Source organism: Drosophila innubila, assembly GCF_004354385.1.
Source record: "Drosophila innubila isolate TH190305 chromosome 2R unlocalized genomic scaffold, UK_Dinn_1.0 1_C_2R, whole genome shotgun sequence".
Classification (NCBI taxonomy): domain Eukaryota; kingdom Metazoa; phylum Arthropoda; class Insecta; order Diptera; family Drosophilidae; genus Drosophila; species Drosophila innubila.
Genome location: NW_022995374.1, coordinates 25149594 through 25163018, shown reverse-complemented (window position 1 = coordinate 25163018; position 13425 = coordinate 25149594). Strand labels below are relative to the sequence as shown.

The 13425-nt window shown below is 45.8% G+C and overlaps 2 protein-coding genes across 2 annotated transcripts; both read right to left on the bottom strand.

Moving 5' to 3' along the window:
• Positions 1-781: 781 nt before the first annotated feature.
• LOC117784528 (transcription factor Adf-1-like) lies at positions 782-1792 on the bottom strand. Its single transcript, XM_034622283.1, has 2 exons — positions 1554-1792; positions 782-1404 (listed from the first exon to the last, which is right to left on the bottom strand). Exons 1-2 carry the CDS (start codon positions 1684-1686, stop codon positions 878-880), a joined length of 660 nt encoding a protein of 219 aa, XP_034478174.1. The 5' UTR covers positions 1687-1792; the 3' UTR covers positions 782-877.
• Positions 1793-2666: 874 nt separating this feature from the next.
• LOC117784604 (small subunit processome component 20 homolog) lies at positions 2667-12342 on the bottom strand. The gene is made up of 6 exons (XM_034622394.1): positions 12192-12342; positions 9724-12121; positions 5928-8843; positions 4001-5862; positions 3321-3944; positions 2667-3264 (listed from the first exon to the last, which is right to left on the bottom strand). The coding sequence occupies exons 1-6, from the start codon at positions 12234-12236 to the stop codon at positions 2830-2832; spliced, it is 8280 nt and encodes a 2759-aa protein (XP_034478285.1). The 5' UTR covers positions 12237-12342; the 3' UTR covers positions 2667-2829.
• Between the last annotated feature and the right edge of the window lie 1083 nt (positions 12343-13425).

Here is a 13425-nt window from a genome sequence, read left to right as displayed (position 1 = left end):
GTTAATCGATAACTCAGGTATTGCAAATATCAAAATGCAATAACTTTGCAATGAATTAATAATTTAAAAAAACTTTAATTTCGAAATAAATAATAAAATAAAGGCCAACAAATTAATAAGGGTTTGAAGCTTTTCATCCCAAGGGTCGAGAAGTTCACACTCGATTTTTGATAGTAAAATTTAATTAAAGTTATTAGCTAGATAATAAAACTAATGTTTTTAATTCTTAGATGAGATCGAATTAAGAAAATGAACATCATCTTTGACTTAGACTTATTTGTTATACTACATGTTATTATCGTAATAAATGAATGCCCTTTGCAATCATTTTGAGCACCTGTTGCCAAATTGGTCAAATTGTTTATAGTTAGTGGAGGTTTAATTAAATTTGATCTAATTTGCTGACCAGCAACGGAAACTAGTGTGCTTTGCTAAGATTCTGATCAGCGCCAGACACTTACTAGTGTTTCCTAACGATCTAAGGCCACATTGACCGTAGGGTGCTTAAGTTTTAGGTGGAGCGCCAAATTACCCTGGGAGCCTCCTGCAATACTCAAACTGGCCGTTAGGTGTGATTTATTTTCCAATGCAAAACCCTTTTTCATGATGATCTCAAAAAAATTTTGTATAAAAAGGTGAAGTAAGCAAGTTTCAAAAAATTCTAAAATAAAATATATAAATATAAGCGAAGACATTTTTGAAAAAAATTTTTTGCAGTCATTATTAGAATTGTTTGGAGAAACTTTTTGCATCAAAACATTTTCATTTCCTTTTCAATGGATTAAAAATACGTCATATAAAAGAATGATAAGAGCGAAGGGCACAAAATGGCTTTCTGTTACATTATGTTTTATTTTTAACTAATTAATTTGTGTTTCTACCTCTTTTCCAAATATTTTAAAACTATATTTTGGATTTCTACTCTCATTCGTAATTTTTCGACTGATGAGAGGCCCTTGGTATGAGGAATTAAGCTTTTATAAAAATGTAAGTCGTCATTGTCCACGTCTTCATTGGTGTCGACATCCTTTTCTAAAAATCTTAATCTTTTCTGTTCGATTTCAATTCGTTCTATGTTTGTATCTTGTTTGCTGGACAGTCCAGGCAGTTGGAAGTCATCATTATTGTCAATTTCCTGTTTCATTATTGTCTTCTCAAATGAAGTGTCGTTCACGTATGACATTGACATTGAGCACTCATCGACAAGGCTGTCTTGGGAGCTTTGAAAATCGACCGCACAACTGTTGGCCACATCATCATATAAAAACATCATTAAATTGTAGTACTTATATTTTGAAATGTAAAGTTCCGATGCTGCTGTCCCTGAGGCATGTCTTGGCATTTTTCGATGGGCCTTGCGATATGCATCTTTTAAGTATTTAAATTTTTTCTTGCACTGATCCGCTACAAATAGAAAGAATTAAAATCATGTTTTTACTTTTTTTTTTTATTTTAATAATAATCGGGTAGTTTTGTTTCACGATCATTTACAATTTGCTCTGGGTATAAAAAGCATGCATTTATAAAAAGTATGTGCATATGGTGTAGCTTACTAGTTACGCCCATTTTATCAGCAATCAATTGCCAGTTTTTTGTTGTTATAATTCGATTTGAAAAGTTCTTATTTTGCTTATCCCACAACGCCGGCATACGCTTAATTTCACTGATCAACGTTACGCTGTCCATTACTGCTCTCTCACTGATAATCTTTCCGCTCTCAGCTAGCTGACGAAAACAAACACAATTGATCGCTCAAGCAGAGCTGAGCTGAAAAAGCTTTAAGATCTGCGAAGCCCTCAGTTTGCGCACATATTTTTGTTTTTTTTTTTAAAGCTGAAAGTTCAGCTGTCAGCTCAGCTTTCAGCTATAGTGTGCGGTAGTGCTGCAAAATAATCGAGCAACTGATATCGATATTATCAATGTCTAAACGATATATAAAGGGGTGCCACAAAAAGCTAAACCATCCGAAAATCTTAAAAACTCCACATATTTTGGAAGAATTTTCGGTTGGTTTCGATTTCTGTGGCACCACTGATAGGCTTTTTTTTACCACTACGTTGATTGAAACAAAATCGCTTAGATCTGAAATCACTTTTATACTTGCCATTTAATTGCTTTACTATGTCGAAGAGTTGTACACGGTACAAGGACTTATATATAAATGCATATATGAGAATCAGCTGATCTTGTAATATATTCTGTAAAATATCAGACTAGCTTTGCACCCAATATTGAAACGAAACGGCTTAAACTATAAATACCACAAATGCATTTCAATTTTGATATAAATAGAAACATATGATGTTCTTACTTTTTAACATTTTTGAGTTTTTAAAAAGTTTAACCTGTTAACTAATTATATTAAGTAGCTTTGTTAATTTAATACAAACTTTTAAATTTGAAAATATAAATGTTATAAATACATTTAAGGCATATATATATTAACTTTTGGTTAATTTTGAACAAATGTATGAAACTTAAAAAAAGACAGACCAAATTTTTAACAATAAAAAAAAATTTGTGTTGCCAATTTTGAATTACAGGAACATAACCCCCCATTTTGTACTGAATCCATGTTTCGCTTAACACGAGGTTTTCTAGAAACGTAACCCCCGTGTTAAGCGAGGGCCAATTGTATATATGTTTTCTTTTCAGAAAGTTATTAATCTTTAATTTTGAGCTCATTTATTCTTAAGATCATATTCTTATTGGTTTAACAGTGGGGCATAATTTTTCTGCTCTTATGTTGTGAATAACAACATTGGACGACTATGAAAATTCGGACAATGTCGGGTAACACCAGATAGTAATATACAAAACTATAAATAATTAGAAGCTCTCCATTTCGGCCTTTCGTTTGCGTTTTTTAAGCTTCTGTTTCATGTCGGGGGCCTTGCCACGGATTACAGCTGTCTTCAGGCGCTTGGCCGCCTTCTTTCGTTCCTGCATTCCAGCCTTGCGCTTTGCCGCACGCACTGGATCGTGGATCTTCTCCTGGGCAACCGCCTTTCGTCGCTCGGCGCGTCGTACCATCAACTTGGTTTGCACAACGTTGCGCACCTTGTCGTAGGTCTCGGAGCCGATACGTTTGCGGAGGCGGCTGCCCACTCGCAGTGCTAGCTGGCGCAGCTCGGCATCAACGTTCTGATCCTCGTCGGACATTTCTCGCACAAGTGCTTGGAGCAGAGTCGGAGCCAAGCGGGTGACGGCATCAACGCTGAGCAAGGTGCTCAGACCTTCGATGAGGGTAAAAAGCGCTGTACGCTGAAAGAAGAGACAATGATGAGCATAGCGCGATGCAGAGAGTGGAGTTTACTTACAATGCTGGTGTCATGTGGCGCCTTGGAAACTTCCTTGTTAATCAGAATGCGTATGTTGCGCACCAGCCAGCTCAGATTGATTTTGCCAGCCAGCGCTGGCTCGGATTGATCTGCATCCGGCTCCTGTTTAACGCTAAAGGGCACATCCCTGAGCATGTGCGCCACATAGAGTAATATCTTTACCAGCTCATCAATCATTTCCTGCGCCGTCTCACCAGGCGTTACCTGGGCGCAGAGATCCAGAACCAAGCTCTTAAGATCCTGCGCCGGCTGTGCGTATATAAACTCCAATGGCTTTGTTTCGCTTTCTTCTTCCCGCTTGACGCCAACCAGCTGCTGGCCCACATAGTCGTAGTCGTACTGCGCCAAGATCTGCGTCAGAATCTTGGCTGAATTGCACCGCACCCAGTTATGCTCGTGACCAAGCAAACGCTGACTGGCATACGCCAGCTCATCTACTGTTGGTGCCAACTCTTGGTCAACGAGTAATGTTTCCCCGCAGTGCTCAAAGATCTTGAGCAGGCAATACTGCAGCTGGATAACCTGATGGTCAATGCTGCGTTGCTGCTGCTCCAGCAGAGCCTCCTCGTCCAGACCCTCCAATAGAAGCTCCCCATCGGGTACCTGCAAGTAAAGATGTGATATAGATAACAATATAGATATGTCAAAGCGAATCGTACCTTGCGACGACGCTTGCGCGGCACGCTTGTCTCCGCCAGAGGAAGTGCATCGCGTCCAGGAGCGCGCACAAACTTTCCGCCTGCTTCCGTGTCGCCCAGTGTGAGGACAGCCACCAGAGTGGGGAGTACAAGGGGCAGGCGCTCCGTGAATCCGGCGCGTTCCGCTTGGACGAAACGGGAGAGCATCGCAGCGGCCATTTCGCGCACTCCTGGCTTTTGAATGGATTGCGATGAGGTAAAGAAGAGCATGGTCACATCCAGCAGAGGCTGACGTTGTAGTTTGTTAAGTCTTCCAAGCAAAGCCTCCAGTGCGGCGGCCACAGCACGACGACAAGCGGTGTCCTCGTCGTTGACCAGGCGCGTGCCCAGGGAGAGGTACAGGAACTCGGAATGCTTGGCCAGGAGTTGAAGGGGAAACTTGTTGACGATTCCATGCATAAACTGAATTGCAGACTGTCTTCCAGCGGGCTGAGTGTAGGCCAACTGGACGGACATGAACTTGAGCAGCTGATCGATGCGCTTCTGCAGAGGGTACTCCATGATGTAGGTGGTAAGGATGCCCCTTGACTCGTCCCGCACGTGGTCTGACTGGGAAACAATGGAGAGATCGGCCAGACGCTTCATCAGATCGTGCAGCGAACGGGTGTCCACCTTGCGTCCGACCAGCGCCTTAAGGAGCGTGAAGCACATTGTCTGGCTGCTGCATTCACCTTCCTGCAGCTCCTGCTCAATGTGGAGCAGCAGCTGCTCGATCTGCTCCTCACTCAGGGCATAATCCTGACACTTACGCAGCAAGGCAACCACAGCCTTGAAGCTGGCCCTCACTAGCTGCGCATTTTCCTCCTGACGCGTGGCGCCAAACGAGGAGAAGTTCTTTAGAATCTCAAACATGCGACTGACGACTGGACCCAGTTGCACAGTGTCAAGCTCGGCCAGTTCGTAGTCGCCCAGCCAAATGGCCGTATAGCACTTGAGGGCATAGCTGGTGGTTCTCGCGTGATTGCTCTTCAAGGCATCCCGCAGCAGAGGCAGCAGCGGATGCAGGAAGGGCTGATAGTCCAGGTCCGCCAGCTTCTTGCGCTTGAGCACAAAGTGCAACAGCTCTAGGCCGAACTCGATCAAAATGTGGGCATTCGCCTGGGCATTGGACTTAACCTGCTTGTTGCCGGTTGTCACGCTGCGTCGTCCTGGCGCCGGCTGCAGGAGCAGACAGTCGGGACGGGCGCGACGCATCAGTGCCTGCTGCTTGTCGCTTAGCTGACGCTTTTGGGTGCCCGGCAAGAGATCCGTGATACTCTCCGACATGGTGCCGTAGATGAAGATCAGCAGACTCTCTCGTGCTATGTGCGTGTTCTCCACCAGCCCAGCGACAATTTTGGCAAAACACTCCTGAATCTTCTGTGTCACCTTGCGGGAGTGGGTGCGCGTCAACTGCTCCTTGAAGGGCAGCAGCAAATCAAGCAGACAATTGTCCCTGATGTGACGGGCAGCAATGTTTAGTGTCAAATAGCTCTTGGCACTTGGTTTCGCCTCGGGCGTGTGGGATACAATCTTATCCACCTCCTTCTCGGCGCTCACATCTCCAAAGATATCGTTGAGAGCAACCTCTAGTAGATTCTGCAGACAGAGTTCGATATGAGCCGGCTGCAGTTGGTCTCGTAGTGCGTCCAACACGCCGTGCAGTGTCACCGACAGCACGTGCACCTGAAAACCACGGGTCAACAGGGACTGCAGCTGCTCCAGAAGCAGGCCAAGCCAACTGCCTCCCAGGGTAAGCATGATCTTCTTCAGAATGTCTCGGGTGAGCATACGCACAGACTTCAAGGGGGATCGCAGGAAAGTGCACACCTTCATGAAGATACCTAGCCAAAGATTAGATGGAATTGAGTCAAGTTGCGCTGAGCTGGTGTTACCCTTTCCTACTTACCTGGTAGACTATTATCCAAGAGCTCCTGGGGCAGCTTCTGCAACAACTTTACCATGGCCAGGGCGATGGGAACACGCTGTATCTCCTCCTCCTCCCGCTCGTAGCTTAGACGACGCCGGTTTACCTTGTGCTTGGCGTCGTAGTTGGTCTTCTCGGTGATGGCGCGGTTCAGGGTGGGCAACAAGACACTGGTTATGGTGGCCATCACACGTTTGGCTGCATTGGGTGCCAGTGCCAGATGTTGCTTGACTTGTCGCTCCTTTGTTTGCTCCTCCTCCTCCAGGGCATCCTCCGACTTGTCTTTGTCGACCTCGAAGTCAATGTCCCCGCCATCTCCGGGCAGTTCCTCCTTGATGGGCTTATCCTCAGATTCCTCATCCTTCTGCTCCGTTGGCTGAGGCTCAGTCGCTTCGGAGAGCTTCTGCTTGAGCTGGGACAGCGCAGAGACATCGGCATGCGCATTGGTCAGATCAAAGTGGAAGGCGTCGAGGACACGCACCACCAAGCGGACGCACTGCTTCTGCTGGGAGTGCGCCTGGCGCAGACGCTGCAGGTAATGGCGCAGCACGACGTGATACTGCTGCCAAGGAAGGAGTTCACACATCACGCCCACCGCCTCGATGGCTGCATCCACCAGCGTGTGCTTACCCGCATGCTTCTCACTTAACAGATAGCGCGTGGCCAGCGGCATCAGGAACTGGGTTAAGGTGCGGGCACAAGGCGGCGTTGAACGCCAGGTGGCGCCCCCAGCGATATTGACCAATCGCTGCAGGCCACGCCCATGTCGTTGGGTCTGCAAATGCAGCATGTTTTCAAAGAAGTCCACCTCCACGTCGTGGCGATCTGCCAACGGCGCCAGATCCCGCAGCACGTCATGCGCCTGGGGACACTGTCGAGCCAGTTCACCCAGCAATCCAATGGCTTCACTTCGTGCATGCTCAAATCGCTCCTCGCGCAGCGATCGCTGTAGCAACGGCAGTACACACTCCTCCAGCCAGAGACGCAGTTGCTCCTGGGGCTGGCTGGGGCAGAGTTGCAGTTGGCGTGTCAGATGGGGAAACAACAGCTTCAGCAGCTCACCAATGTTGACGCGCATGCCCAGATCCGAGACGTGGCGCAACATGTAGAAGCAATTGTAGGTCACTAGGAGTCCCAGTTCCAGATCAAAGGTAGCCTGCTTATCCTCCTTCGGCTCCTGCAGCTGCTGCTTCAGCTCGGTGAGTGCCTGGAGACGCTTGTCATAGTCGGGTTGCTCCAGCCAGCGCTTGTCCCACGCATTCAGCAAGAGAACAATTCGTGCCCATTCCCGCATCTTCTCTGAGACGGACTGCAGTTCCGGCTGCTGCTTTGCCTGCTTGTGCAGTCGCTTGGCCATCTCGGCGAGCATCTCACAGAGCAGTTTGCGAGCCGGCAAGACGTGCACCTGCTCGAACAAAGGCGACAGCTGACGTACATAATCATGGGGAGAGGGCACACGCTGACTGAGATTCGACAACGTCGTGATCAATTGCAGCACAGACTCGCCACTCGCACTGGCCGCCTGCTTGGTGAAGATGGGCAGCAGCAGATGCAACAATGTCTCGCAGGTGTCAGGCTCTTGGACGTGCACCGTCAGCAGGCTGAGAATGTTGAGCTCACGCTTGTCCAGCGTCTGTTTGCCGGCCTTCTTGTGCCGCCAGCTGGCCTGCATTAGCTGAAGGATGTCAGGTATATGGGGCTGAAGTATGGCCAGTGCCTGTGCTCCATGCTCCTCCGTGTTGGCGCATTCCAGCAGCTGTTCCACCAGCTGCAGCAAAGCACGTCGCACCACCTGCTTGGCCTTGTCGTTCAGAAGCAGCGCCATCAGATGATGCATTATGGTCGGCGAATCGGAGGAGGGACGTCTTTGCAGCCAGGATTGGAAGCGTGGCTCGCCACCCCATAGGAGGAGCAGTTTCAGCAGAGGCGTTGGCGCGTGTATTGAGTCCTGGGAGAGGCGTGCCAGACCAGGCCAGACGAAGACCTCACAAATGGCCTTCAACTGCTCTGTCTGCCACAGATCCGACATGTCCACCAGCTGATCAAAGTAGTTGACAAGCGTCTGCAGTGCTCCATGTCGCACATTCTTGTAGGCATTCATCAGTCTGCCAGCCTCGACTTGGCCCCCGATCACTTGCTGGGAAACAGCACCCACCAGGAGCAATAGCTTCAGAACGTAGACTTGAAAGTCCACACTCAAGCGACCTGCAAACTCCTTGCGTATCAGCTCCAGCAGATTGACGATCCTCTGCAGCTGGCGTGCAGCAATTACAGCTGTCGGCACAAACTGCGTCCGCACATGGGTCACCAGCAGCTCGATGGGCTGACTCGTGTAGTCGGCAAAGCGACTGAAGGCCATTCTCAAAAAGCTCTGAATCTCCTCCTCCTCCAGCTGGCCAAGGAAGCGCAGGATGAGTGTCTTCCTCTGTTGTCCGCTCAACTGTCGCGCTCCGCCTCTGGTCAGGTGTCCGTAGAGCACGCGGAGAATGAATGGCATCAGGTCGGAGCGTTGCTGCTGAGCCAGATTGGCTAACTCGAAGTCACTCAGCGAGGCCTTGAACTTGGCATCATCGATGAGGCCCGACAACTGCGTCTTGTGCTGCACCAGCGCCGATGGCTGCTTGTAGGCGCAGAGACAGTCCAGAGCAAGCTGCTGCAGCTGCGAGTTGGGACCAGCCAGAAGCTCCAGATAAAACTCGTGCATCTCTGGCTCCCGATGAAGCGCCTTTGGATTCGGTTGAGAGACAAAGCAGCCCAACTTCAACTGTAGTGTCTGCAAAATGAACTTGGCATGCAGATTACGCGATTTCCTCTTGTTTCGCCCCTTGGCAGGTGTCGTCTGTGTTGCAATCTCTGCATTTTCGTTGTCCACATCCTCCGCATCGATCGCCTCATCGCCTGTAAATCACAAACAGGGGGTTTATTCAGCGCTAAATTCAAAAACGGAAATAAATGTAAAATTGCAAATATAGGGTATCTCAGAGTCGTATACTCTCGACTAGAGCTCTCTTACTTGTTTTAAGCCTTAAATCTTTTAGTATGACACTGATTTCTATACTTTCCTGAGAACATCGCACAGTTTGTATGAAGTGATCGACGAAATGAAATCAAATCGAAAAATCAAAATCAAGGACCACAATTAGTTTTTAGAAAATGGTTATTTAAATTTCATAAATTAAATTTAATAGTTACTTGATTTTTAAAAAAAATTATTATTATTATTATTGATTTAAATTTTTTTTAGTCTTTTTTAAGAATTTTCAAAGACATTTATTTAACAAAAGAAGTCTCTAAAGACAGTAATTTTTGAGAAATAAAATAAAAGTCTTAAACAAATTTTGTTTCTAATTAATAAATTTAAAAGTTTCAAAAGACTATTATTTTTTAAGAATGAAAAAAGTTGTTATAGACAAAAAAAATTAAAAATCAATAATTATTTTTAATTTTTTTCTACCCGCAAGTAACTAATAAATTTGATTTATCAAACAACCATTAAAATGTATTTTTTTTAAAGTCGTAAGTACAAAAAATTTTGATTTGGTTTTTCCACTCGTTTATTGTTTAGTTCATCATGAATATCTGGATATACCTTTTTTTTTTTAAAATAAAACAATTGAAAACAATTTGAAATATATAAATTATACGCTTGGAATCAAAGTGATTGCATGTTTTTACATGTGCATGTTTTCTTGTGAAAGGAGCGATAACTGATTGAAATTACCGGCTTAATGTTCCCAATAAAAGCTAACCACTTCAAGTGTCTTATTTTAAAACTTACCCGTTGTCTCTACTAGATTCCAAGTGTGTTCTGAACGCTCCAACTGCGCCTGATACTCGCGGTCCACAAACTGCAGGAAAAGACGCACCAGATCCGCATTCTTGACTTCGGCAATGTTGCCCAGCTTTGGGATGCACTGCCAAAGCAGTTGGCGGTAGTTCAATGCCTGTTGGAGAGTTATCTGTTGCTGGGACTCTTCTAGTGGCAACAACGAGCTAAGGGCTCCGGAGTTGTAGCTACGCTGTGGAGGTTGCTCCAATGCAGTCACCTCCTTGTTGTAGTCAATGTACTCGATTGTCTGCAGCAACTTGGCCTTGAATATGCTCCAGAACTCGTCCGTGGTCATCACCTTGACATATTCCGCCAAAAGCTGTTGCACCGGCGCCCACACGAACTTGAAGTTGTTGTATAGTAATCCGAGCAGGAGGCTGACCGCATGCTCCTTGAAGTGAGACAGCTGGGCGTACTGCTTGAACTGAGCAGATGCTGGTTCCAGTTGCTGCAGCTGCAGCAGCAGATCCCTGTAATTGTGCACTGTTGGCTCAATGGAGCAGGCGGCTGCAAAGTATCCATAGGGATTGTTTTTGCCTCGAAGAGCACCCAGCAACTCCAGACAATGTGCAGCCATGCGACGGCACTGCGATGCGGGTTGACTTAGTAGTTTCGATGCAATCTCTAAAATGGACTCCATGGCGCTGTCCTCCAGTCCACCCCTGTCTGTTTTCAAAAGGATGAGCTGCAGACAGGCCAATGCTCGCAGATCACTGCCCACAGTCGGCAGCAGAGTCTGCTGCAGTTGCTTACTCAGCTCCTGGGGCAACTTGAACTTCAGCAGAGTGTGGATCTGCAGCAGAAGCAGCAGCAGGGAGCAATCTGGCGAAGTACTTGCAAGCTGTTCCCTTATAGAACTCTGCAGACTGCTCTCCAGTGGCTGCTTGTTGAAACCGCGCAGATGAGGCAGCAGCAGGAGCAGCAAGAGATGCGACTCCTCGTTGACATCAATGTGCTGCAATTGTTGTTCCACGTTCTCCATTGTTTTCGCATGTTTCAGCTGCATTGGGTATGCTTGCCAGCTGGAGATACTGTTTGCGTCAACGGACAGTGGCCTTTTATGCTGAACAATCCGCGCCAGAAGTTCCAGTGTATTTGAGTCGAGATGCTCCTCGTAGTGGGCCACAACGTGTGGCAGCACCAACAGCTCAAATTGTTTGTAGTCCAGCATCTGAAGAATAAAGTCCTTGTAAACCACACGGGAAACTTTGTTGACCTTAAGCTGCTGCTGCAGCAGTCGGCTGGCATCTAGTTGGCTGAGCTGCGTTTGTCGAGCCTGCAGTAGGCTGCTGACCAGCGTGCTGAGCTGCTGCAGTGGCTCAGCGCCAACGGCCATGTGTCGGTCGAGCAGCTTCAACACTGTGGGCACCAACAGTGACAGCTCTGCAATGTATCGTCCATCCTTGTGGTTGATAAGCGGCAGAATGAGGTCAAGCAGTTGCATAGTTGCCGTCACGCTCAGGTCCGGTTTAGAGACGGCGCCACATAGTTGTTGCCAGAGGACGACGCTTTGGTCGGCGGTCAGAAAATTTAGCAAGAGGCCAAAGCTATGCTGCACAATGTCCGCCAGTAGTGATGTCTGGGCATTGGTGTGACTGGCGTCCGCATTGACGAGCACCTCGAGAACATGGGCCAGAAGATCGCCGGCGCATATATGCAGATGACCATTGACGCCGCGGAGAATCTCATAAAGCAGCCTTCCGCAGCCGTGGACGCTCTCCACTTGCTCGCGCAGCACCGTTTTGAGTACGTACGTGAGGAAACGTGGAAAATCGCGGACATCACGCGCTATAAAGGCGAAGCATTCGACGGCAAAGTTGGTCACATGGTCAGCATAGTTCTGCTCGTCCAGCAGCGGTAGAATGGCGTTGAAGACAACGCCAATATTTCGCTTCAAGTAGGACTTGAGTGTTTTGAACAAATGCGCAAGACAGATAAGCGTCCATTCGAGTTGTTCCGCATCTTGGGTATTCAGAAGGCATATCAGACGGTCTAGCACACGTTGGAAATAGGCATAGAACTCCTCGCGCAAATCGCGTGCAAGCACATAGATCAGCTCCAGTAGCGGCTGCTGTGACAAAGTTGTGGCTGTGGACAAACGTTCCAATAGCAGGTCAATGACAAAGTCCTTCTGGTGTAACAGTTGCGGCAGGGTGACAATGTTGCGGCATCGCTTGCTGAAGTAGTTGTACTCCTCGGTCAGATTGAGCACGTTCCACTTCTGCAGCGTCTGCTGGAAGTACGTTTCATTCTCCACTTCTTCGAGTTGCTCATTTTTGTGGCCTATATGATATAGCGCCAGGTGCCGCAAGTCAATCTCATTCACGCGATCGGTAAACGATTTAAACTTTGGATACAAAAGTGCACATTAGCAATCATTGAAAAATTAGACGAGTTAATCTGGAGTATAATCTTACCCGAAACGTATTTGTTTCCTTTGACTTTTCTGTTATAGCAGCCATGTTGTGCAAAATCCGTTTATTATTTGTCAATTAAAATCCAGTTTAAATTATTTATTTATTTTTAATTTGCTCGACATCTACAACACGTGCACATTGTTTACAAAATGCGGCTACTAGCCGTCTTGAGGGTTGCCCAACCAGTAAAAATTTCCGATCTGGCTCGATACTTTTTACCCATTTTCAGATAAAAAGTATTCCGAACTTTTGTACCTGTTTTTTTTAAATTATTTATAATTTTAAGCTAAAAAATTTTAAATTTATGTGAGTTTTGTCGATTTCTTGGTTTTATTTTTTAAATTACATTTTCTAACATCTCTCCTTGAAGGCTGGCAAGTTCAAAACTTTATTAAAATGTTTACCTTAATTTTATCTAATATCAAATTTTAAATTTTCATCAAATTTATTGATTTTTATTAATTTTTTTGCATTTTGAAATTTGCAATTTCTTATCAGTGCTGGCAGTTTGTCGCAACAAAAGACGAGTTGGCAGGCTTGGTCTAGATCTATCGCAATTGTTCGATATCCATGAATGTATATTCGATATTTAATACCGATATTTGAAATCGAAAAAGTTTCAACACTAGGTTACTAAGCAACTAGAAAATAGGAGAGCGCGAAAATATTGAATTGGTGAGAAATGCTTTTAATTAAATGTAATATTTAGTAGTTTTATTTATTGCCACAGTTAATGACAGCTAAAGTCACAGAAAGACGTGGCTTGAATTATGTCAAGCGTTTCGGATGTAATTAATTATCGGGAACCGCTGCTTTAGAGAGTGCCAGGGTAAATGTTACAAATTAAGAGGGGCTTTAGTAGACTTTTTATTGGAGAAGTCTGAAAATCGCTAAATAAAATATTTGCCAATTTACAAAATTAATAGGGATGGCATCATTTTTGTAATGTCGCGGTTAGCTCCTTAGTTTTGGTAAGGATAGTTTCTAGCGTAAACTTTTATTTAAATAGAAAATTTTAAACTCTCGGATAAGTTATTGAAAAGTGCCGATTTGTTTAAGAGATGGCGTCTCATTCATCCGCATCGGAATCCTGGAGGCTGAAAATTCTTATAATAGCTGAGTCATATTTTTACATTACAAACTTACCTCGACAAAATGGACTTCATTTAAAATGCACTCTTTAGACGGATTATAAAGTCTTCCTACTGTCATGAATATCTCATGAATCTTATCC